Here is a 26,935-nt window from a genome sequence, read left to right on the forward strand (position 1 = left end):
CCGGACGCTGGGTGCCAGCGTCCGGTCGATTCCAGTAAGGTTCCAGAGAGGGAAAATCATGACCGGACGTGTCCGGTCAGTGCTAATCGGACGTTGTCCAGCGTCCGATCACAACTTAAACACTGGAGTTCGGGGAGAACTGACCGGAGCGTCTAGTCACCCCGCAGAGGCACATAACGGTTCGTTTTTCAACCAAGGTTATAAATACTTCCTCCATTCATGTGAGGGGGTACTTTTGCTCATTCCAACAGCTGAGAAACACCTTTGAGAGTGCCAAGAAGAGCAAGGTCCTAGTGAGGTGATTGAGATTTGAGAATCCTAAAGAGAGCCCTCACAGATTGAGATTTGAGCGACCAGCGCGGCGACGTTGTGCACCTGAGTGTGGTGGCCGCGTCCACCCGGCCAACCCAAGAACGTGTAGTGCACACATTTTAAAGCACCTATAACAACTAAGCTATTGCTTCTAGACCTATACCATCTTTACCATGCTCAAGATGACATATGAGGCTACCAAACCGAGCTAAAACATAACACCTATTTTTAACCCGATTTCGCAAAATAAATTGCCAAGCATGGCATTGTCTAGCTGTCTATATACTTAAAAATCTTCTAAGTCTATGAGCTGAATTTGATTCCAAGTTGCATTTCTAGGCTATTAGAAATGTTGGCTAGCAATGTTATTTTTCTACAGCAAGTATTTCATTGTCATCTACAAAGGTCAAATTCCAAACTTTATTTAAGTGCCACATATATGTTATATAGTATTTTTGTTCAATAAAAATTAGTTTTAAACCCTACTTGATACATATGAGTTATGGAATAGCTTATTATTTAACATTTTTATTGATCATCTGAAGTTACAAAAATGTTATCTACACCTTCCATCACATGCATTATCACATAAACAGGATGGTCACGATATGGTTTGGTAATTTGTTTAGGGTGTAACACCGAGGGTGTTACATTGCAGCAAATGCTTCATGTTACAAGTGTTCTATGAACATGCGTGAGAAGTGAGTGCAGGCAGAGGTGGTCCACGTGGGCACAGCGGTCCCCGTGTTGGCGGGAAGCGAAGCTGAAGCAACCCCGATTTCCGCGAAGGGAAATCCACAGCGTCAAAGTGTAATAAGACCGTTGTAGATCATATTACCCAAATTCCAGTCGAATATCACATCCATACAACGATAATATCATAGTACAAATAGTGCGGAATTACATAAATTATTACATCGCCGTATTGGCGGAATCAAAAGTAGCATTCATTCAGAACAGCTTGAAGATAAGATCGCCAAACTCGAGCGTAGGCACGAACCCCTCAACCGTCAAACTCCTCGGAGCTATACTCCTCAGCAGAACCTGTGTGCCAAAATTTATCAGTACGATTTGTACTGGCCACTCCCAACCCTATGAGCATTGCTTTGTGGAAATTGGATGCAAGTTGGATATAATCAAAGGAACCTATAAGGCTAGGGTTTCCTATGCAGTAGCATATCAAGTATATAATAATAGTTGGTCAAGTTTTAACTCCATTCCCATACACATTCCACCCCATTCCCTTCCTAGAGCCAGGTTTCGATCCTGGGATCGACATACCACCATCTCCACACCATCACCATACTATAACCATATCATCGCTCAGTCGATAGGCCAACTCCCTCTTGGCACTGTCTCAAGGCCCGTAGCCCATGGCTATGTCCGACACTCTCTCACGGGGGAAGAAGAGAAGGACTCATCTCACTATCTAGTTTAAGCGAAACCCAGGAAAGATCCATAGCCGACAAGTCGGCACATGTATCGATCGATCAACCATACACTCTGCAGAGTTTTACATAACCACAAGATCTGCCTTCCTTGCTGACCGTCGTCAACTAGGCTGATTCCGGCCGCTTGCTAGCCTAGGATAATGCCACTCTACCATTTAGCCCTGGTACACCCCAAGTCTAGTCTGGGGTGGCTGAAACTGTGAGTCATGAGCCGGGTCCACAAGGTCTCCATGAAGTCTCGGAAGGGTGTGCGGGAAATCCTCCGTGCCCCGTACCTCCTTACACTGTCCGCTATCAACCTAGCAGTAGTGGCAATATCCTACCAAGTAGTCCGGCTATCCCACACCATATAGGGCGAGTGGTACGTAAGGCTTCTCAGTGAATCTGAGTACTAGTAAGTCCTTAGGGTTGACCAAGCCAGAATGTCTCCATCAGGGTTTCCATTTACTGTGCCACCACAGCACCTCCATCCCGGGCTCCTCCCATCACAGGTTCACACCCAGGACCACCTCATATACCATTTACCCACAACAGGTATCCATTTTCCAGGGGTGCCCAGGTAGCACCCCATGGCAAGACTTGCCCCAGGCTCGTCGTATACTCCAACTTGGTCGACTCAACCTTCACCCTCCACACACCCAAGTCACACACGCAGCACTCTCCCCATAGCCCAGATAACATCAGTTTCCACCACGCATCAATGAAGTGCAAGCGTAGTAGAGTATTAAGCAATGAAATATAGTAACAAGCGTGTGACTAGCCTATCAGCAAGGTGAGCAGGGGTAAGGTTGCATCAAGGTAAAGGTCTTCAAGTAAGCATACTACCATGCATGTCCTATCATATTATGACTGTAGCAGTAAAGTAAAGCAGTAGCAGTTCTATATTAGCCATGCGTAATAGGTGCTACGAGATTGGGTGGGATGTGGCACCTTCAGTGTAGTCATCTCCGTACTCCTCACGGTACTCACGATCCTCGTCTGTCTGGATCTCCTCTGAGTCTGCAAACGATTGCATTATAGTCGCGTTAGCGACGTCTATAGAGTAGCACAAAGAAGCAATGAAAATTCAAAAGAGCCAAATGCACTCAAACATGGGTTCATTGCGTAGAGCTCAATTTTAGATGAATTTTGGTCTTGGTTTCATATTTTTCTAAGGTCGTATGAATTAGTTATGAATTTCCGAAGTTTAATTCATTTCTGAAAATGGAAAAGGTTGAATTAATCCTGGGCTGACACGTGTCACACTGTGACTGGTCCACGTGGCATGATGATGTCAGCATGACATCATCATGACGTCATTGTCTCGGTTCCGAGCTGACAGGTGGGATCCAGCTGACGTCAGCATGACGTCAGCAACGTCATCAGTTCTGATAGGTGGGTCCAGGGGCTCTTGGGTTACTGACATGTGGGTCAGGACAAAGTCAATGTCAGTCAACGGCGAGTCAATGGTCAATGGTCTACGGTCAACGGTCAGGGTCACTGACGTGTGGGGCCAGGGCTGCTGACGTCAGCAGCTGACATCACCGTGACGTCAGCAGCTGACATCACTGTGACGTCAGCATGACGTCACCTCAGCTGTGTTGCTACTGACATGTGGGTCCCGCGTGACATCAGCATGACGTCAGCATCTGACGTGTGGGTCCAGTGTGTCTGTGCCACTGACTTGTGGGGCCAGATCAATGGTCAACGTTGACCAGTCAACGGTCAATACGGGTCAGGTCTCAAACAGGCTTTGGTGGGCTCGGGTTGGGTCGGTCTGGGCCGGGCTAACCCGGACACGTGGCATGCTGTGACACAGCCACATCACGGCCATGGGCCTCTACTGGGCTTCATCCACAGCGCTGGCTCACGGTGTGTGGTTCATGGTGGACGCAGGTTCACGGTCCATGGACCTAAGATAGGGTCCATGGTGGACCGAGTCCTCCCTTCATCTCCTCCGTTGCGGTCTTCGTGAACCGGGTGTACGCGTGTGTGGCCGGCGAGGGGAAATTTCCCCTGCTTCCTCTCGGCGTGTTCCCGCCGGCGGCGAGCCTCGTCGACGAGCCTTGCCGTAGGCGCTGGCGTCCAATTAAGGAGGGGAAAAGCTCCCCTACACCATGGAGACTGCGATGGTAGGGTCGGGGCATCGGCTATGGATTCCTAAGGCCTTGGCCACGGTGATCGGCGGCTCGGCGGTGCTCGCCGGTGGCGAGGTCGCGCGTGTGGGCTCCCTGGAGGCTCGGCGAGGCGGCTAAGAGCTTCTGTGGGTCCGTGGAAGCACGGTGAGGGCATCCAGGGCTCAAGGCAGAGCTCGGGTACTCCTGTAGCCGGTGGGGGCTCCATGGCGTCCATGGCGGCATGGTGGCGGCGGCGAGGCACGCAGTAGCGCCACGGGCGCCGGTGGGGTGGTCACGGCGTGCGCGTGAGTTACCAGTGGCTCCAGCGAACAGGACGGGCGAGACAATGAGACACCAGGCGCTCCCAGCGGACCTGGCCATGATGGAGTCGACGCGGCGGCGGCGGAGCTCCGGCCGTGGCGCGGTGTGGCCTCCGGGGTCCTCCAGTGACCTACGTCTACCCTGATCGCGAGCGTGGCGTCTTCCACGGTGAGAAGGAGCCAGCCAAGGCGGTGGCGTCGCTTCTACTGCGGTGATGCGGCTGGGGTGGCTTCGCCACGGCCATGCGCGTGTCTACGGTGTGCGCCCGTGCGTGCTCGTGTCCATGGGGCTTAGGAGGAGGTCTCAGCGGCGTACGGCTCACCGTCGGTGTTGAGGGCGAGAGGATGGCGGTGCAGTGAAGAGTCGTGGCCGTGAAGCTCCGGAAGCAGTGCCGTGCAGTGTCGTCCGCACCGGCTCCGGTGATCTCCCGGTCCTCCTCCTGGCAGCAGCTCCGCCCTCTTTGTTCTTCTCCTCCCCTCGGTCCTCGTGCTGGGTGGTCTGGTGGATGGCCACAAGTGGCGGCGGGCGATGGAAGGGCGCTAGGGGCAACCGAGGGCCGTGGTTTTATAGCCGGAGCTCCGAGCTCCAATGGCGGACGGCTGGGGATTGCGCCGAGCGCATCGAGCGGCATCGCGGGGCGTGGGTGGTTGGCGCGGAGATTGCGTGGGCGCGACGCCAAGGGGACAAGGCCGTGCCCCGGGCGTGACCCCCCCCTGGCCCGCCCCTGCCACGGCTGTCGGCCTCCGGTCGCGCGGCGTTGAGGCGTGGGGGAAGACGACACTGTGGCGGGTGTGCGGCTGTCATGCGGGGTCCAGCGGGCAGCGGCTGCGGGCGAAGCAAAAGGGGCGCGCGGGTGAGTAGCGCGCGGGGCTGGCTGCGTGGGCCGCGCGCGAGTCGGGCCGGCCTGCTGCTGCGCGCGCGCTGGGTGAAGGCGGGCGCAGTTGGGCTGGCTGGCTGGCGCGGTGGGGATGGCTGGGCTGTGAAGCCGAGCGGGCCTAGGCCACAGCGAGGCTTCCTCTTCCTCATTTCCTTTTTCTATTTTTTTTCTTCTTCCTTGTTTTGAATTCAAATTTGGTTTGGGTATTTGAATTCAAAATGGGTGCACCAAATTCATTGGAGTTTTAGATATGAGGCCCACCATATTCTTTTATATATATTAGAAATTTATTTAGCTATTTTGTATATCAACATAGGTGTAGTTTGTTATATATAAAAATAGAATTAATTTTCTCTTTTTACACATTTATCCTTTGGTTTGAATAGTAATTACTTTATGGTGTGTTTCTTTAAAAGAGTTGTTTAAACATAACATAAAACAAATGAAAATCCAAACCACAATTTGAGTTAACCATGTATGCATCACTTTATTTGTTAGAAATTAAATAATCATAATCAACAAATGACATGACATGCTTATGTGTTGATTTGGGTTGGGGTTAGACCTAATGCATCTCTTAGGTTGGGTTTCTATACATGACACTCATCATCATATGGAAGTTTTGAGAAAAATTTTGTAATTGGTATTTTTGGTGTGTGGATTTTTGGTTGTTACAGAAGCGGACGCGGCAGCAGGCGCATGCGTACCGTAGTAGCAGGCGGGGCCGGGCCGACGGGCGCGGCAGCAGCAGCGTGCGGCGGCAACGTGGCCAGGCGCAGCAGCAGCGGGCATGCGGGCGGGCGGCAGGAGCTGCATGATCGAGCGAGAGAGCCCGGCAGCCTACGGACATGTGAAATAACAACGAGAGTCGGGGGCCAGCGGCTGCTGAATTGGCTGATGGGACGAAACCGAAATGACAGTTGGCGCGGGCGTCCGGACACGTCTCGCGCGCCAGAAGTCCGGGCGCTAGCAAAAGCCCTTTTCAAAATTAATTTTAAAATTAACTCGATTCTGTTTGTTGTTCATGCACCGTTTAGATGACGACACCCAAGTTGCGTCCTTGCGTGGAAGCAGCTAGGTCCGCCGTAGCCTCCAGTAAACTGCTTTTGATCGGAATTTTAAAATCCTTACTAGTAAAACTACAACTATGCGCATTATAAATATCTAATTTTGATAATATCCCTCTATTTATTTTCTAAGGTGCCCATGGATTCATATTGGACAAAAAAAAAGCTTATTTGCTGCTAATTCTGTGGTCACCGGCAAAACATATGAATGGTCACAAGGCATGAGGTCAATCACATCCTACATTTTGGAATGAAGGAGTAATATCTTACAACTAATTCGAATGGTCTGTCAAAAACTAACAGATGTTGACAACCGGCAGCTCCAAAGGTATTCACTTTAAATTTGTATAAACTGTTGGCTTTTATAAAGTTCGTGCGAATGTGGTGCGTTCGGAATGGCGACTTCAAAGACATAATATTAGCACAGAGATTTACACTCAGCTTCAATTTTACATCCAAATAGCTGCGCAAGAACAGAATCATGGATTCATTTGATCTAATTATAGTAACTACTAACAATTCTTGGAAGATCTTGATCTACACCTGTTGCACCAGGGTTCGATCAGCGAAATGGAGACATGTGACAGCTTAACCCTCAGGTGCATTGTAAGAGCTTAAGAGCTCGCGTGAGCAACAGAATCAACTAAACATGAACTCTTCAGTTGCACGGGCAACAAAAATGAAATTTAATATCGTAATAAACACCTCACTACCTAGCACATCATACTAATGTGCATAATTATTACATTACATATGTCAATAATGTCAATGTCATGGTTGGCATTATAAGCCAGGGGAAGTTGAATCACCTTCTAAACAGAGACTGTCCGTGGCTTGGCACCCATCTTCTTCCACGACACGCTGGGCATGATCTGTGCTGTGTCAACCCGATCCTTGTATTGGATGGCAAAGCTGAGAAGCGAGTCGAGCAGGGAGTCCGAGAGCAGGTGGGGCACCAGGCCAAGCTCAATGAGCTTCGTGTGCTTGGCGTTGTAGTAGTGCTCCTCAGCCTCGACTCGTGGGTTGGGCACCGATTTGGTCTGCAGTTCTATACCAAGCTTCGCTCCTGCGGTTGTCACCAGGTTGGCTAGCTCATTGACAGAGAACCGCTCAGTGAACTGGTTGAAGACTCGAACTCGCCAGGTTTGGTTGGGTTGGCTATTGCTAGCTCAACGCACTGTACAGTGTCTCTGATGTCCAGATATCCCCGGGTCTGGAGCGGACAGGAACAAAAAGCTTGTTCAGTAAATTTACACCACACTTTGCTGATCTAAAAGTAATTTCAAGTGGTAACTGAAAGTACAATGTTCAATTAAATCTTGCTGTCCTGTATGATTTTTTGATAGCTAATGACTATGAGATGGTCGCTTTTGCAAGTGATATTTGAAGAATGTTGTTTGTATGTGTAAGCACAGCCTATTATATTATTTATAAAAAATGTGGCTGACAAGCTTAGGATAACTACAAAGTACTGCAGCAGGCTCAACGGAGTCTCCAGTTCGGAATACCATGTGAGGTAAAGAAACTGTTGTGGACTTCTCCTAGACAGGTGATCTTAAGAAAATCAGTGGGGTCTTCAGAGTAACACACTCAGGATATATAACCAGCAGGTTACCAAATCATTATTGTTTGGAGCATTTAGCAGAAACAAAAAAAAATGACACAAATTCAATTTCAATACTTGCTGAGCTAGAGCTAACATGATTTCAAGTTCCCAAGATTTATGACAAAATGCAAGAAGTGATTCCAACCACTGCTTCCTGGCATTTTAAGTACTGATGCACACTAACAATTACAAGGCATATTTCTCCGTATAAATAAAATGAGCAGTTCCATATTTGGCACAGCGATGTAACAAAGACATACCTGACCACCTTTTCCATAAACTGTAAGTGAATGCCCTACAGCAGCCTGAACACAGAACCTATTGAGTGATGTCCCAAAGACACCATTATAGTCAAATCTGTTAGATAGCTCTTCATGCATTGCAGTTTCATCTGTTCTGACCCCATAGACCACACCTTGGTTAAGATCTGTGGCCCTTATACCCCAAGCCTTGCAGGTAAATGCTATGTTGTGGGAGTCATGCACTTTGCTTAGATGGTAGAAAGAGCTCACTTGTTTTGGATAAGGCAAGGTGTCTGTTCTTCCATTGTGAGTAATAGTGATAAATGTTGGGCCCGAGATCTCCAGCACGGGTGAGCCGACTGGTCACCGGCGTTCTCGCACACACATTATGGCGGGAGGTAGAAGAGGGAGGGAGAATAGAGCGCACACACACAGCACAAGCACCAGCGTTGGCCGAAGCTCTGCAAATGAGATGGCAAAACTGAACTCGCTCACTTCACTGAGTTGCAGTGCGAAGCTATATATATACAACTCTACCCATCTAATCCTAGTATACAGACATGCCAGGCTGACATGCTGCTACAGTGACTAGATGTGACAGCAGGGCTGACTTTGTCGTCTGTCTCTGTTGTGGCTACAGTGCGGCAGGGGAGCCTTTCAACACCTGCCCCTGCCGCGGCTACAGTGCAGCAGCAGGGGAGCCCTTTCGGCGCCTACCCCTACCGCACGTACAGGGGAGAGCAGCAGATTACTTTATAATTCTTCCCCTAATCCTGCTGCTAACCCTAGAACCTCCAGTATCCCGATCATCTTCTTCAGCTCCGTGAGCCGAAGACGGCCGAGCGGCTTGGTGAGGACGTTAGCGAGTTGCTGACCAGTTTCGACGAACTCGATGACGATCTGCCCTCCATCGACATAGTCCCTGAGGAAGTGGAACTTAACGTCGATGTGCTTGCTCCGGTCGTAGAGAACCGGATTCTTCGCGAGGGCGATGGCAGGCTGGCTGTCCACCATCAATGCTGGTGGGTGAGCTTCCACACCGGTCAGCTCGCCTAGCAGCCGGCGCAGCCACACAGCTTGGCACGCCACTGTAGCCGCCGCCATGTACTCTGCCTTGCACGTGGACAGCGCCACCAACTTCTGTTTCAGCGACAGCCATGAGATTGGAGCCGACCCGAGGAAGACGAGCACGCTAGAGGTGCTCCGCCATCCGTCGATGTCCCCCGCCATGTCTGCATTGCTGAACACAGTGAGTTGCAGCCCACTTCCACCGGTCTTGGGGAAGACGATCACCTGATCCACCGTCCCCTTAACGTAGCGCAGCAGCCGCTTCACCGCAGCCTAGTGATCCTCTCAGGGATCCTCCACGAAGCGGCTGACGTAGCCCACGGCGAACGCAATATCCGGCTTTGTGTGGACTAGGTAGCGCAGACCGCCGATAATGCTCCGGTAGAGTGTTGCATCTACCTTCACTGCGGTACTGGCCTTCGTCAGCTTCAGTCGCTCCTCCATCGGAGTCACGCACGGCTTGCACTCAGTCATGCCGCTCCGCTCCAACAGCTTCGAGGCGTACACGCTCTGAACGAACGTGAGCGCCTCCTTTCCCTGTCTCATCTCGATGCCGAAGTAGTAGGAGAGCGCGCCAAGATCGCTCATTTAAAAAAGAGCCATCATATTACGCTTGAAGCTATCAATGTCCTCCGCACGCGTGCCGGTGACGATCAAGTCGTCCACATACACGCCGACGACGAGCTCCTCCTTCCCTCGTCACCGCGTGTAGAGCGCGTGCTCGGTTGCACACCGTGTGAACCCAAGCTCGCCCAGCGTGGCGTCAAGCTTGGCGTTCCATGCTCGTGGGGCCTACTGCAGCCCGTAGAGCGCCTTACGTAGTCAAATCACCCTGTGCTCCGCTCCCATGATGGCGAAACCCAAAGGTTGTCTGACGAAGACCGTCTACGCCAGCTCACCGTTGAGGAAGGTCGATTTTATGTCTAGGTGATGGACGCGCCAGTCCTTCGCAGCAGCAGTCGGATAGACTCCATGCGCGTTACCAGCGTAAAAACTTCCTCGAAGTCGATGCCCTCGCGCTGGACAAAGCCTCGGGCGACGAGGCATGCCTTATGCTTGACAATGACACCGCGCTCGTCCCGCTTGACCTTGTACACCCTCTTCAGGCCGATCAGATAGCATCTTGGAAGTGGATGGACAAGCTCCCAAGTCTCGTTTTCCTCGATCGCCTTCATCTCCTCCAGTATCGCCCGTCGCCAATTTTCATCGTGCTCAGCCAGCGCGAACGTGGGTGGTTCCTCTGCACTAACGAGAAGCAGCTTTGGGTTATTGAGCAGACGACCCACCAGGCCTGAGAACCCTGTGCCACCGATGATGTCGTCCAGCATGCAGAACCGCACCTCCTCACCATCGTGGAAGGCATCCATGAACTCGGTGATGTCGCTTGGAGGTGAGGCGAACTCGATCAGCGTCGATGGAGTCCCCTGTTTTGCCAGAGTGGTCGACATAGCACCTAAAGTACTCGGCACCCCGGCTGCAGTGATTGGCACTACTCCTAGACCACTTGTCACCACTCCTAGAGTGGTTGGTACCACTGCAGAAGTGCTCGACACCAGTCTTGGAGTGGCCGGCACCACTGCAAGACCTCTCGGCACAGCAATGGGAGCGTTCGGCACCTGTCCTGTAGTAGTCGGCACCACTGTAGGACCGCTTGGCACCACTACGGGAGCGTTCGGCACACGTCCTGAAGTGGTTGGTACCACTACAGGACTGCTCAGCACTACTCCTAGAGTCCTCGGCACCCCTCCCGGAGTGCTCAGCACCGCCCCCAGAGTGGTCGGCTCTATTGCTGGAGTGGTCGACACCTCCTCTCCAGTGTTTCCACCACCGTGGATGACCAAGTGCTCGATGACGAAGGTACTGGTGAAGCCGCTAGCTTCCCCCGTGCCTGGACTATCCTAGTCCCAGGCCGCCTTCTCATCGAACACGACATCGCGTGAGATAACCACCTTGCCTCCATGTGGGTCATAGAGCCGATACGCCTTGGTACCTTCCTCGTAGCCTAGGAGCACCATCGGTGTGCTCCTGTCCTCCAGCTTGGTGAGGACCGGCTTTGGTGAGGACCAGCTTTATCTTCCTGACGTAGCTGATGCAGCCGAATGTCTAGAGGAAGGACACGCTCGGCTTGTGCCCATACCAAGCTTCGAATGGCATCACGCCCTTCAGAGCCTTTGTGGGCGCGTGGTTGAGGATGAACACCACCATGGTCACCGCCTCACCCCAGAACCTTGTCGGCATGCTCTTGGCCTTCATCATGGATCGAACCATGTCGACCGCCGTCTGGTTCCACCGCTCCACCATGCCATTCTGCTATGGTGAGTACGGCGTGGTGTGGTGTCACACCACACCTTGATCCGTGCAGTACGCAGCGAACTCCATCGAAGTGAATTCGCCACCATGATCAGTCCGTAGCACGCGCAGCTTCTTGCCGCTCTCCGCCTCCGTGCGCGCCTTGAACTTCTTGATCGTCTCCGCCGCCTCATCCTTGCTCGTCAGGAGTTGCAGCCACATATAGCGACGGTAATCATCCATGAGCAGGAGAAAGTACCGTCGACCACCGTTTGTGGCAGGCGTGATTGGCCCACAGAGATCGTCGTGGACGAGCTTGAGAGCGTCCGCCATGCGATACTTGGCCGCCTTTGGGAACGGCAGCCTCCTCTGCTTCTCGGCTAGGCAGCTATCACACAGCTCGCCTGCGTGCTTGATGTGGGGTAGCCCTCGGACCATCTTCTCCAGCCGACTGAGCGCGTCAAAGCTGAGATGGCCGAACTGAACATGCCACAACCATGGCTGCTCGGTGTGCCATGCTGCTAGGCACACCGACTGCTCCACCTTCAAGTCGAGCAGGTATAGCTGGTTTTGGGTCCTCTTCACCTTGGCTAGAAGGTGCTGCTCCCGGTCCCTGATCCTGAGGACACCGTCCTTGATCAGTACCTCGCTGCTGCGCTCATCCAGCTAGCCAATGCTGATGATGCTTGAACATAGCTGCGGGATGTAATATATATATCCGTCAGCGCACGGTGCTCGCCATTCTGACACCTAAAGATGATGGTGTCGCGCCCTCAGATCGCCACCCTTGAGCCGTCACCGAACTTCACCGTGTCGGTCACGTTGCCGTCGAGCTCGGAGAAGGCTTCCTTAGAGCCCTTCATGTGACTGCTGGCGCCGGAGTCCAGGTACTACCGTTGCTCCTGCTCGTCGCCCACACGTCCGAGGTGAACTTGGGTGCGCGGTTCGTCGAGGTTGATAGCCTTTAGAGCCTTGTCGTGCCCTTCCACCGCCATCACCTCTCCCTTCTCCTTGGCATCAACATCGTGTAGTGCACAGAACATCGCTAGCAGGAGAGTGGCCTCATCATCCTCATAGCCTGCACTAAATGAGCCTCGGTCTTCTTCTCCTGCTTGAGATTTGGGCACTCCTTTGCCTAATGGCCCGTCTTCACGCAACGCCGATAGTCGTTGGGGTCGACCTTCTTCTTCTTCTTCTTCTCCGAAGAAGCCTTCTCTCAGCGCTTGCCATCGCCACCGTGGCTAGAGGAGGCTTTCCCAGACTTCTTCTCCTTCATCCAGGCAGCCCACTCCTCCTCTGTCAGCAGCAACTTGCCGATGCCCGTCGTTGTTGTGGCCCGCTCCATGTGCTCATCCACCGCCCACAGACAGCCTGTCACATCCTCCATGGTGAGGGTGGACAAGTTCAGCATCGTCTCTATGAAGAGAGCGATCTGGATATACTTCATCGGCACTAAGTGGAGGTACTTGCAGACTGCCTCTTCTTCGTCTATGGTGATGCCGTGGCTGCTCAGCTTGCTGATGAGCGACTGCAGGCGGAGGGAGAAGTCCTCCACCGACTCACCATCCTTGAACTTGAGGGTGGCGTACTCCTGCTTCAGCAGCTGGGCCATCGCCTTCTTTGCGCGGTCGGAGCCGACGCGCATCGCTACAATGGCCTCCCACGCCTCCTTAGCAGAGTTCTTCGCCCCCAACGGCTCCCTGTACTCCGCTGGCACAACATCGTGGATAGCCTCCAACGCTGACATGTCGTCTTCTTTGGTTGTCGGTGCCCTTATCAATGGCATTCCAGAGCCGTCGGGCTCTGAGCTTGACCTTCATGGTCACCGCCCACTTGTCATAATTGGTGCGAGTCAGCGTCGGCCAACTGGTGCCGCTGACCTCCCGTACCGTGCGCACGACGACCTCCTGTCGTGGCTGGGCAGCCACAACAGCGCCGCTGCTATCGCTCATCTCCAAACCGTCCATCATCTCCAGCGATTAGTCCGGCGACGGCGCTTGTACAGCTCCGATACCACTTGTTGGGCTCGGGATCTCCCACACGGGTAAGCCGACCGGTCATCGGCGTTCTCGCACACACACTATGGCTTTAGCTAGAAGAGGGAGGGAGAACAAAGCGCACACACACAGCACAAGCACCAGCGTTGGTCGAAACTCTGCAGAGGAGATGATAAAACTAACCTCGCTCACTTCACTGAGTTGTAGTGCGAAGCTATATATACAACTCTACCCATCTAATCCTAGTACACAGACATGTCAGGCTGTCAGGCTGCTACAGTGACTAGATGTGATAGCAAGGTTGACTTTGACGCATGTCCCTGCTGTGGCTACAGTGCGGCAGGGGAGCTTTTTGGCGCCTGCTCCTGCCACGGCTACAGTGCAGCAGCAGGGGAGCACTTTCGACGTCTGCTCATGCCGCGCGTACAGGGGAGAGCAGTAGATTACTTTACAATAAACCCCTCTTCAATGTCAATGTTTGGTGTTCCATACTCACCCGTAGTTCCTAGCTTAACTAGATGGCACTCTTCACTGTATTCCTTCATGGCAAACAAGACATTAAGTGTCCCAATGACATTATTATGATGTGTGTAGACTGCTCGCGAACGATCAATCATAGAGTAAGGTGCGGATCTTTGCTCACCAAAGTGAACAGCAGCATCCGGCTCAAAAGACTTGAAGGCTTCCGAGAGGAATTCAAAATCACATATGTCACCAATAAAGAGCTGAATTGTCTTACCAGCGAGAGACTTCCATCTAAGGACACGATTTTGGATGGAAGTTATCGGGGTAAGGGAATCAAGACCAAGTTGGTGATAAAAAAGACGGCAAACAAGATTATCAACGATAGCAACCTCATAACCTTTGTTTGAGAGATGAAGACCTGTTGCCCACCCACAGTATCCATCTCCACCAATAACCATTACTTTTTTAGGTTTGGAGGATGAATGCTCATAAGCTTGCTGGCTACCGGTAAGAGGTGTTTGTGTCTGCCCTTGTACAGCAGCACTAGCACAAGTAACATATGGCTTCTTTTGTCTCCTGGAACAAGATTTGAGGGACAGATTTGAAGATTTTGAGTTCTGTAGTTGGCCAACACTGCAGCAATAATTAGGAGAACTGGAGAATGTCTGAACAGTAGGAGATGTACTGAAACTACAGTTAGGGGTGTTTGGTTCTTTAGTCGCTCCTAAAATTCATGCCACATCAAATGTTTAGATACTAATAAGGAGCATTAAATATAAATTAATTACAAAATCAATTACATAGATGGAGGCTAATTTCCGAGACGAATTTTTTAAACCTAATTAATCTATCATTAGCATATGTTTACTGTAGCACAACATTGTCAAATCATGGACTAATTAGGCTTAAAAGATTCGTCTCGCAAATTAGTCGCAAGTTATGCAATTAGTTTCGTAATTAGTCTATATTTAATACTTCATGCATGTGTCCAAACATTCGATGTGACAGGAATTTTAGGAGTTCCTGCAGGAACCAAATAGCCCCTTAGTGATCAAGTGTGCCATTTTCATAATCCTTCCTCTTCTTTGAGCTTAAAGATGTAAATGTCCTACAGAGTAGTAAACAGAAATTAGGGGTTAGTAAAGGAAGGGGGAAAACAAAGTAGATAGCAAATAGAGTAGTACAAGATGAGCATATGGAGCAAAACTTGAGAAGTTAGATAGGAGAAGAAGAACAACGCTTCCTTCAATTGACAGCATACTGCAACTTGTATTAGTTACTGTGGACTTGTCTTAGCCTTGTGAACTTGTCTCTAGATTTACGGTGTGATATACAGATTCAAAGACACATTTATCTCAATTAACTATTATACCTTTTTTTTAAGGAAAGCTTATGCTGCCATCAATAAGTGAGACCTCTTTCCCAATCTCTCTTCTAGGAGGCATATTTAAGAGAAAATTACTAAAGCTTCGGAATAAATGAAGAAAACACTGAGTTTATTATATCCGGGACAGCTAAAACCCAAAACACTTCTGTCGCTAACTGCAAGCGAATCCGCAGCGAGCTATGTAGACTTGTAGAGATGTGAATATAGGAACTCGCAACAAAGAAAAGAATCCACCGAACAAAACTAGCAATCCATCCGGGCAGGTAGCGAGTGCTTACCAGAAAAGGAGGGGACAATCCACGTCCGGATTCTTAGGGGGACGAGATGAGGACGGCTGCGAGAGGGAGAGGACGAAGAGGGAGGCGGAGCGGGAGAGGAGGATTGGAATGGATGGATATGATATCAGCAGGAGGCGAGCACAGAGGAGGAGCGACTATGATATTCGCTAATGGGGAGTGGCGATTCGGATCCATGCGGCGAGCGCAGCGCAACCTGGCGCCTGGCGGCAGTCCTGGTCTTTTTTTTCTTTTATCTCCACTTTGTGCGTCGGGCGCTCCTAGGTTCGAGCGGCCGGACGGAAGGCAGCTGCCGAATTGATTCCCGTGCGCGCCCCCGAACTGTTTCCCTCGCGCCACCGCATCTGACTGCTAGCGGACGACGGGACGTAACTTGCTGCTTTTGGCAAAAGCAGTCCGAAATCCACTGTTTTCGTAGGAGATAAATCGTACTGCATGTGGGTTTTTTTCCCTTTGGACGCATGAATGTACTGCATCACCTGGTGCCACTACTGCCTCGCTGCCACCCTGAATTGTACTAGTACAGTACTACTGATGGCTCGTAGAACTGTGTATCGCCATGCATTTCGATTCATGACTCAAGAGTGTTTTAGTTGCCCAAACTTTGGAATTTGGGCTACTGTAGCACTTTCATTTTAATTTGGCAAATAGTGTTCAATCGTGGACTAATTAGGCCCAAAACGTTCGTCTCGCAATTTCCAACCAAACTGTATAATTAGTTTTTTTTCATCTATATTTAATGTTTCATGCACGTATCGCAAAATTCGATGTGATGGATACTATAGCACTTTTTTAAAAGTTGAGGCGGGAACTGAACACGCGCTCAAGAGGCCATTGGCCATTGCTCCCTGCACGTAGCCCCACGCAACACTCTTAGCTCACGTACTGCCTCGAGAAGCACACAGAGATGAGAAAGTAAACATATCACCACCACGTTAACTGAACTAAAAAAAGCGTTAGCTGCTAAATTGAGCGTTCAAATAATATTTCGATTATACCATCGTATTTTTTGCGATAAATCCTTTAAAACAAGATCTTACATGGATACATTTAGATAAAGTTTTGTTAATGAACATGTATCCCGTAACGACAAAATATTTTTTATTGAGTAGAGATGGTGTTCTTGATTCAGGAAACAATGTTCCGTCTTTATAAGAAAAAATATTCTCAGTTTAGAGGAATAGTACTCCTGATCTAGAGAACAAATTATATATATTAATGCAATTGGTATTATAACATTCATGAAAATCAAAATAAAACCTATGAAATATATAGAAAATAGATAAATAAATAACATCATTGAAAAATAACAAAAAGCATAGAACAAATCACAAAGGGAAAGAAGAAATCCACATAATAGAGGAAAATAAAAATGATTATCGCATGGATATTTTTTTAAACAATCTAAAATGTACCATAGAACATTTCATGGGAACTCAAAGATAAGCTTGGAACACGTATTTGTACTATATGAACATCCTAAAATACATGGAACATCATGTGTATACTACGTAAATATCACAAAAATATATAGAACATCACATGTATACTATATGAACGTCACATGCATACTACGTGAACATCACAAAATAAATTATAGAACATCACATGTATACAACGTGAACATAAAAAAAACATCATAGAACATCACGTATACTACGTGAATATTACAAAATAAATTATAGAACATCACATGTATACTATGTTAACATCACAATAAATATCATAGAACATCACTATATACTACGTGAACACCGTAAAATAAATTATAGAACATCACATGTATACTACGTGAACATCATAAAAAACATCATAGAACATCACATGTATACTACGTAAATATCATATGTATAATAAATGAACATCACATGTATACATTAAGGTCTGGTCCGGTCGTTCGGACCATACTCTCGCGCCGATAGTTTTTTCCCTCTGTACTATATTTTTTCCTCCGTGCTGATAGGTGATATTGGACTAGAATATAATAATGGGCTCAAATATAGTACACACATGTAGCCCATTTAATTGTGTTATTGCTTTATTGGGATCTCCTCCTCTACATGCATGCATGCTCTAAAAAATAACGATTCGGAAAGCAAGCTCGTTTGTAAAAAAAGAGAAATACTTACGTAAGCATTTGCATATGTTTTGAACAAGCATCACATGTGTCTAATATCACATATATATTACGTGAACATTACAAAATACAATATAGAACATCACATGTAAGCTACGTGAACATCACAACATTCATCATAGAACATCACAAGTTGCATCATAGAACATCATATGTATACTACGTGAATATCACAAAAATATATAATAGAGCATCATATGTATACTATGTGTACATCACAAAATCCATTATAGAACATCACATGTATACAACATAAATGTCACGTGTATCTCGTATAATATAGAAAGTAAAAAAGTAAAATTATATTAAAGTAATTAATTAGAGTAAAATAACAAAGAAGGAAAAACACTAGAGTGAAAAAAGAGAAAAAATAAAATGAAACATGAAACATAAAAAGAAATGAGAAGAAGAAAAAATAGAAGAAAAGAAAGAATGACGCAAAATAATAAAACATGAAAACAAATAAAATGAATACATAAAATAAAGATGAAAACATAAAAAAATTAATAAAAAGAAGAAAAAAGAGAAATAACTAATGCTATGAATATATAGAAATTAATAATTAACTTAAATATAAAATAACTAATAAAAGATTGAACAAAAATAATAGATAGACAAAAGACAAGGAAAATAAAAACCATAAAATAGAAACGCTACGTAATAGAGGCAAGTAAATAAAAACATCACATAACTACTATGTCAACAAATGAGAGAAAAAGAAAAGAAAAGAAAAAGAAAAAGAAAAAAATATAAGAAAGAAAAACTAAAAGTGAAACTAACATAACAGCCTATCCGGAGTAGAAATGAAGAAATATAATAAAAAGGAAAAAAAAAAAGAGAACAAGGGCACCCAGTTGTTCCGACGAGCCTGGCATTGAAATCGGTGACGCGGGTATTGGTCACTTTATTTACTTGTCGTCATTTTGGATTTAATGGGCAATTGGCATCTTGGATAATCAAAATTGGGGTTGGATCTCTTTCCCAATCAAATTTTCTTATTTGTTAAACAAATCCAACAGAGAAGCTGTCAATTATAGTATTAAAAAACAAGAATAAACTTAGCATGAGGGATACAACGTATCAACAAGCACGACAAAGCATCAAAGCTAAAGAACTACCACAAGTGAAAGCAACTATCAACAACACAACAACCAATTAGAAAAGGGTTTCAAAAAGAAAGAAAGAAAAGGATCTCACATGCTACACAACACCATCTTGCCATTACTACACATCTTGCCACTCTACAAGCCACATACCACAACTAGTAGGTTGCCACACTATGTCACCATCATCGAACGACAAAAGTCAATAAATAAAAAAGGCATTGTCACCGCTTGCGCCAGCGTTGCTAATGATGTCCCACACCGAGCCAACCGCTGTCATGCAAGGCTAACCGTCATTGTTCATTGCAAGCTGTGGAATTGTTTGTGTCATCACTCAGTGTTGTCCTGCATCGAATTAGCCCCCGCTACACAGGTCTAGCATCAAATTCCCCATAGAGATGGAGGTGCTTAGACTTGTTTGCCAAAGCCAATACTCCTGCATGGACATTCAATCCCTCACGAATTTGTTCTTTCTGTTGATAACGGCAAAGAAAAAAACTTGAGTTGGCTAGCTTTTCGTTTTAGTTTGATCAGAGTTTGGTATCGATGGCTAAGGTAATCCCCTCTCCAAATTTTTGACTGAGAACACATGCATCAAACCGGATCTTTAGAAGTGTTATTGATTCTATGATGAGTAATGTTTTACTTATTTCTGTGCCTCCAAGTAGTCCGATTTTTCCTCCATGATGATAAGGAGTTAAAAGATCAGCTCCTGCAATTGGGTCATTGGGATTACGAATTAGTTGTCTAATTGTCTTGTTGGCAATAATAGTATCTTGTACTTCAACCGGTGAAGGGGTTATTGATTTGTTCTTTAAAATCCTATGAATTTCGTTAGTCTATCGAGAATGCTTGAACATACTAAAAATTTATTGTGATAAGTTAGAGCTCGATGTCAGCTGAGGAGATTACCTTTGAGAAAGTTCTCTTGGTACACGTGATTTCTCAAGAAATGTCTCTTGAAGAACAACACCTCTGCAGTATGCCATTTATAACTAACTGGCCTACTTTTCTTCCATGGATCTAGTTTTGTTTTAAGTCAAATTATAGTAACTTCGACCAAATTTATAAAGAAGGGTATTAACATCTATCACATCCAAGAGGTATATGATAAAAGAAAATATTTCTCATAATGTATCTAGTTAAGCTCGTCGTTTGAAGTCCTACGCATTTTTCTTCTTTTCTATAAATTCAGTCAAAGTTATTATAATTTGACTAGACAAAACTGGATCCCTAATATTTCAGGACAGATGGAGTACTAAACATTGATTTTCTCCCCTAACGACTCTTAAATATGTTAAATACTTCCTTCTTCCTGAAATATAAGGTGCTCAAGCGATTTTCGGACAATATAAGAAGCCTGGCAAAAGATCACCTTGTCCCTCACTAATTAGGATGATGTAGTCAAGTTGTTATTTTCCTTGGTTATTGGTTGGCTGTTTTGTGTGATGTCAAGTTTAAAATAAATATCCATATTTTCTATCAAAAAAAAAGACAAAGAAGAGGGGAGGTGGAGGATACGGAATACCTTTTATTTTAGTACAAATTTTAAACTCTGGATCCATTATATTCCAGGATGGAAGGAGTAGAGTGGACAACATTATAAAGGGTATCATACATTAGGATTAACGAAATAACGAAAAAGTTGTAATTCTCACAGACCGAACAATTATAATGGCATGATCTAATTAACACTTTTTAAAAATCTTTTTTAAATTCTGGACGCAATTCAAGCCAAGCAGGTCACAACACATTGACATTTATTCCGGTAAAATACATGTACCACCCTGTTGCTTCCTGGAAAGTGATGAACATAGTTATACACAATTTCCTTGGGTCTGCCGGTCGCGTTACATTAGAGCTTATTGGACTTGGCGAGGTAGAAGACGGCTCCGGAGGTGGCCGCCGGGATGACGATGTCGTCGGAGATGGCCTTGAGGCCCGGGACGAACCTCTTGGTGAGGAGCGCGCACACCGGCACGCCGAAGAGGACGACGAGGATGTCGACGGCGGCCTTGCCGAAGGTGAAGCTGTCTATCTTGAGGATCGCCTTGGCGATGTTCTCGAATTCCTGCGCTTTCACGTTCGTCCCACTTCCCCTGTGGAACTTCTGCGTTTGGGGGAAAACACGGAGGAAAATGAATGAGAAGTCCGCTCTACTACTGTACGGCGCTGCTATTTGCTTGGACACGACAAGCAAGTCGACAACGAGTTTCTCGGGTTTCGATTGCAAAGGAAAGGATTCCGCGAAAAAAAACAAAATTGATTATGCTCTGAGCTAATGTAGGAAGCCACTGGTATTATTGGAGCAGTCGAAAAAGGGAGATACTTGTAATTGTACAGAAGAAACCTAAGGATATTTCACATTGGCACAAAAGAATCACCCCTCACCTCGTACTTTTCCCTGAGCTCCTCTTTTGGTGGTATCCTGTACTGCAACTGCCCTTTCTCCTCGCAAAATTTTCTGAAGAGGAGTGTAAGAGAGAGAGAATGCGTAAGAGCGATGGTATTATTATTACGTACTCCCTCTGTTTTAAATTATAAGTCAGCTACAAACAAAAAATAAAGTTAAAGTGACTTATAATTTGGAACAGACGAGTATGCAATAGTATTTGATTGCACCATTTTTTGAACACCCGATGATCCAAACAATGAATGACTCCATGTGCTATCATCTTCTACGAATGATCCATAACTGCTTATAATCTAGATTCAGGGCATGCTTAAGAATCATTACGAGAATTAGCATTACTCAAATAATCAGCTAACCACGCACATGTAGCTAAAATGTAATAAAACTGCATCACGTGCACAAACAAAGGGAGCAACGACAATACACAATTTCTGTCCAGTAATTAAGAGTCCAAGACGTATATCAAAACTTACTCGATAAGCTCGTAAATGGCGTGGTAGAACTCATCGAACTCCGTCACATGCTTCACTTTGGCGTCGTAGTTCTTCCTCATGAATTCGATGAGCTCGTTTGCATCGCTGGATTTGTGCGCTTTCTTCGCGTCCTTCTTCTCGGGGGTCTTCTGCACTGCCTCCTCACCCCCTGCATGCCATTCAGAGCCACCAGTTTTTTTCATTCGCAATGCGTACGGCATTTCCATGGTGAATCGGTTGTGTATGGACTGCGTGTGTTTTGCCATACCTTGCTTCGCCTTGGCAGCTCCTTGGCCCATGGAGTCCCGACGAATTCTTGTTACCACAATTCACAGTTGGAGAAGTAGTTTGCCGTGCGTGCACATGCAGGCACGGCCGCGAGGATATATATGTGTGTATAGGGAGGGGAGCCGCAGTGACGTGCCTTGTGTGAGACAAAGGCAACGGCATCGCTCCGGCTGGACGCAAAGTCAGGTACGCATCATCAATCAACGAAGGAAAGGGCACAACACAAGAAGAGATCTCACACAAGAACGGCAGTGACTCTGGCCCAACGCAAGCATAGATTCCCTAGCTAGCACATGCCATACGTACACCATCAGCAAACATTTCTGGGATTGGCAAGGAAACTAGATTTCCTTCAACCCCCACCCCACACACGCACAAGCTTGCACCAAAAATAAATAAATAAATAAACAACAGTCAAAGCATACAAAGAGGTCGATATTGCGCAGATAAAGACTAAAGCTTCAGTCCCAATTCATTGCTGCAATAACATTCACTCAACCCCTATAAAGCCAAAAGGTATAACTTACTTTCAGCAATGACGATACAGGCTAACAAACTCTATGCTATACAATACGTGAATCAGCCAATGTACTAACCAAGGGTCTGTTCTGCCAGACCCTAAGATCTTGCTGTTCTCAAACACACCATTTTCAGTAAGAACAAATACAATCGAAAAAATAATCATCATGGCCTCATGGTAAAGGATACCTCTACAAGCGCTTGACATACAGCGAAAACAAGATGTTGGCAGATAATATCTTCTGCATATGGATTTGATCTTTGGCTGCTGCATCTTGTGTGGTGAGCCGGACATTATCCACCGTTTGGTTAGGTAGATACTGGCTTCAAGAGTCAAATACCAGTTACAAAATTGTGATGCTGCAGCAAGAAGAGCTGTGCTTCAGCCTTGATAGCATGCTCAGATTCTGCCAAGCTGGTGACTCATCACTGTGCTCATGCTACCAACCACAGCCCATGATCACGGAACCGTTTTATCTTCTTCTCAAACCCTGTGATGTAGTTATTATGTATAATGATATGCTTGCCCTTCGTCTGCTTGACCCATGTTTTATTCTTGAAATATAGGCCTCCGGTTGGAAATGCAGACTGAGGCAGGAGGTAAACATCAACCTGCAAGCATATCTTCTGTTAATAAATAGTTTTATAAAGGACACTATCGTTGAAGGAAAGATCCTAACCACATGAAAAAGGAACAGAAAGGAACCATGAGCTATATGTCAGATTGTTATGTACTATTCATTTAGTATCCAAAGGACATGCATTAATATACTTTCAGAAACAAAAATTAATCTAAAAACGAGAACTAGAATGCAGCAAGGTTGTTGCCAGAAGACATACATCATTTTACTGTCAGACATTTAAAGAGACACTATGAAATACCAGTACCTTAGAAGCTATTCCCAATGTTTACAGACAGTCAAATAATCTTAATAAAGCTTGTAGCTTGTTAAACATTATTTTCCATATGCATGTACAGAATATAATAAAATACAAAAATATTACAGTGAAACATTTTTAACTATATCCACTGTTCAGATTTCCATGTGAAACTTTTTTTTGGTATATATTAGTAGTCAAAGTTTTAGAAACTTGACTACATAAATTCTGAAAAACATAATGCATCCATATGGAAAACAGTGGAAGTAGAAGCCTAAAACTAATGTCATGATGATCCAGTTACTCCATTGTAGCGTTAAGGGTTATCTAATCGTATTTAAATACAATATATCTACTTGATACTGAGATCTGGGACAGACGAACAGAGATGCAACAGGCCTCACCAAAGTCCATTAATTATTTTAGACCTAAGGAAATATCAACCAATTGCAAAGAAAAGTCACTATATTCAGGGGAAATGTGCAGGTGTTGTTAAGAATGACAAATAAAATGTGGATGCATATACTGTAAAAATCTAGATGGTTTCATATTATTTACAAGGCACAAATGTAATGTTACAAGTCACAAGTCCACCTTGCCCGTACATAATAGCACGAGGACATGTGGAGCCACCCAGAAAATACAGGCACATAGAAACAAAAATGAATGCCCATGTTGTAGAGGGAGATCTATATCCACAAATGCACTTACCATTACAGAAACTTTGAAAATCATAAAGTGCTGTGCCAAATAGTCAAAAACTAATTGTTTTTAAAAGAAAAAAAATATGTGTACTTTGTAAGAATGTTCTGGGAAATTTGGCATGTAGTTTGTATTGTTTCAAAATTAGGCTCAACAAGTCTTTCACATTAGTTCAAGGTGAAAACAATGGTTTCAATTTCCTTCTGTTCATAAACAAACAACAGAGCAAGGTCATATGCATTTAAGACTAGAATGGATCAATTAAGCTCATATCATTCACTCATCCTGCGCAACGGCACAACCTAATATCAAAGTAGGCTGGTTATGCTAGATCATAAATCGCAAACTCAAATGCACGATGAGTTACGTGTTTGCACACTCGCGCGATCCCTCCATGCGCCACTGCCGGAGAAGAAGGGTCCTGGGTTAGGGTTCCCAATCACCGGCGACTCTAGAAGGGGATCGGGGGAGGCAGCCACGGTACGACAGTGGGCTGCGGCCTCACGGTGTAGCGAGGTCGCTGCTGGAGCCACGGGCGATGGGAGGGCAGTGGGCAGGGCTGGCGGTGGGGGCGGCGCAGGGCGAGTGGTTGCTGGTGAACCTGTGATTAGGGAGGGCAGGGTCGAGGAGACGAGAGGCGGGAGGGGCAGTGAGGTAGCAGGAGCCGCCAACCGCCGATGGTGGAACAGAGGAGAGGCACACGAGGGAGGCGGGGAAGATGATAGGGAGAGGGGTCGCGCGCTACCTGAAGTTGCGACGGGTTGCGCGTTAACCTCCACATCCCAAATCGGCTCCAAACAGTGAAGTTCACAGTTTTTTTTTAAAAAAAAAAAAACTCAACCTGCGGGAAAAGAGCGCTCCCTGTGGCATTGGATTAAGAAACTTCTCTGTGTGCAGGCCAAGAAACAACCCGAAGGCCAGCTGCCCTGGACGTGCCACTGAGTGCCCAGGACACATGCTTGAGGCCATGTGGTTACACGTATAGCTTAGGAGCAGACGATGAGGGGTGCTCCCACGAGGAGTCAAACTCAGGACCTAAGGTGCAATTAAGGCTCCAGTGACCATTAGGCTACACCGCTACATACTAGTTCACAGATAAGCCCTGCCCCGGCACCCCAATGGTGCTGAAACATCCCCATCACAGGCAATGTGTGTTTTGATCTTTCATTTAGCATTATGAATATAAAAATTAACCGCACAACTAAAGCAAACCACTAATTTGTTCAATCAAAAGTTGATAACTAAGATCTATTACCCTAAGGTGTGTCACAGTCTATGGTGCTAGGATGTTCTTTGGCATGTCTCCTTGCATTGTAAGAGAAGAAATCTAGGAGAAACAAACCTGCCCGGCAGTCTTGTTCAAAGCCCAGTTGAATGCTGGCTGATCATTTGACTTCCTCTGCTTCGACCAAGGCTGCTCCCTTAAGCTCCTCGATCCACTTCCTTAACAGGAGCTTGGCACCTGCAGTTGGCCTGAGGAAAATCATGCAGCTGCAAATATAAGTCCGCCCTTTCTTCCCGGGTGGTGGCAGCTCATGTGAATGATCAAGTGGTTTCACCTGCAATGCAATCCACACTTCCCCAGTAAGCTATCTTCCAACCAAACCCCCAATTGAAAACGCAGCAACGACACACACATACAGGAGTCATATCGTCCATGAAGTACACGTCGTGATTCTCGACGAGGTAAGGGAACGGGTCGGCAAGCCACACCATGTCAACATCGTTGTACATGACGCTGTACCCAAGCTCAAGAATCAGCAGCAGGTGCCGTGGCCGGCGCGAGGTGAAGTTGAAGAAACCCTGTAGTCACAGACGGAAAAAAGATAGCCGCAGTTACGCATGGAGACACAGACATTTCATCAAACAGTTTGAGCGGTGGATTCCTCCTCACCTGGGATCCAAATTTGTGGGCGGTCTGGGCATCGGGCGCGGGGGGCACAAGGACGGCGTGTCCTGGCCAGGCGGCATTGATGCGGTCGAGGGTCTCGTAGTCCTCGGCGATGACGAGCACCTGATCCGCGCGGCCGGCGCGACGGACGCTGATGAGCCAATTGGAGAGGAAGGGGAGGTACGGTCCGGAGACAGCGGCGAGGAGCACGGTGCCGTTTCCCGCTGCGGCGGCGAAGGCGGCGGCCTCCTGGAGGGTGTAGGAGCGCCACGGGGGCGAGGGAGGGCGCGCTGCTGGACCCCAGGGGAGGAGGAGGGCAGCGAAGAGGAGAACCGCAAGGAGGGAGAAGAGGTAGGGGAGTGTGAGGAGGTGGTGCGGGCGGGAGGGGGCGGTGGCGGTGGTGGGGGAGGAGACGGTGAGAGAGTCGCCCGCTGCCGGCAGCTTCTGGTGCGGCCGCTGGTGGAGCGACATTGCCGAACGCCGGAGACCGGTGTGTGGAGTAGTGCGAGAGAGTAGTCACGCGGCGTTGGTCGGTGGTGGTGAACCGGTGATCTGGATCGTGGCCGGGAAAGAGCGACGGCCGACGGCGCGTGGCTGATTGGGCTCGAGCGGTAACGCCGTGACGGTGGGTGTAACACCGGACATTTACATATTTACCATTATTACAAATAGTATCTTATACTATGTCACTGACACATAAGTCATTGACATGGTATTTTTTATACTATTCACATCATAATGATGATAAATATATAAATGATAGGTATTGTTAGCACTGCCTTGGCTTGGTTTAGTTGTGCAAATCAATACCTTCGTAAAAAATACTCAAAAAATACCTTCGTAAAAAATATTATCGGTTCTCGAGAAATCAAATAATTTAAACTTTAACTAAATATTTATGATAAAAAATAGGTACCATTAGATTAATGATGGAAAATATTTTTAGTGTAAATTTTATTAAAGACACAAATGTTAATACTATTTTTTTTAAAATTTGATCAAACTTAAATTAGTTTGTGTGGCACAAGTTTTATAGTTACATTCTTTTATGGATGG

General features: G+C 46.8%; 1 protein-coding gene and 2 pseudogenes across 1 annotated transcript; all 3 read right to left on the minus strand.

Moving 5' to 3' along the window:
• Positions 1-6,797: 6,797 nt before the first annotated feature.
• LOC136515721 (UDP-sulfoquinovose synthase, chloroplastic-like) lies at positions 6,798-9,628 on the minus strand (annotated as a pseudogene).
• A 10,827-nt stretch (positions 9,629-20,455) lies between these two features.
• LOC136517778 (uncharacterized) lies at positions 20,456-22,015 on the minus strand. The gene is made up of 4 exons (XM_066511418.1): positions 21,869-22,015; positions 21,601-21,769; positions 21,106-21,178; positions 20,456-20,824 (listed from the first exon to the last, which is right to left on the minus strand). The coding sequence occupies exons 1-4, from the start codon at positions 21,897-21,899 to the stop codon at positions 20,570-20,572; spliced, it is 528 nt and encodes a 175-aa protein (XP_066367515.1). The 5' UTR covers positions 21,900-22,015; the 3' UTR covers positions 20,456-20,569.
• Positions 22,016-22,282: 267 nt separating this feature from the next.
• Positions 22,283-26,401, minus strand: LOC136517776 (UDP-D-xylose:L-fucose alpha-1,3-D-xylosyltransferase MGP4-like; annotated as a pseudogene).
• Positions 26,402-26,935: the final 534 nt, after the last annotated feature.

This window comes from Miscanthus floridulus, chromosome 17 (genome assembly GCF_019320115.1).
Source record: "Miscanthus floridulus cultivar M001 chromosome 17, ASM1932011v1, whole genome shotgun sequence".
NCBI classification, from domain to species: Eukaryota; Viridiplantae; Streptophyta; class Magnoliopsida; order Poales; family Poaceae; genus Miscanthus; species Miscanthus floridulus.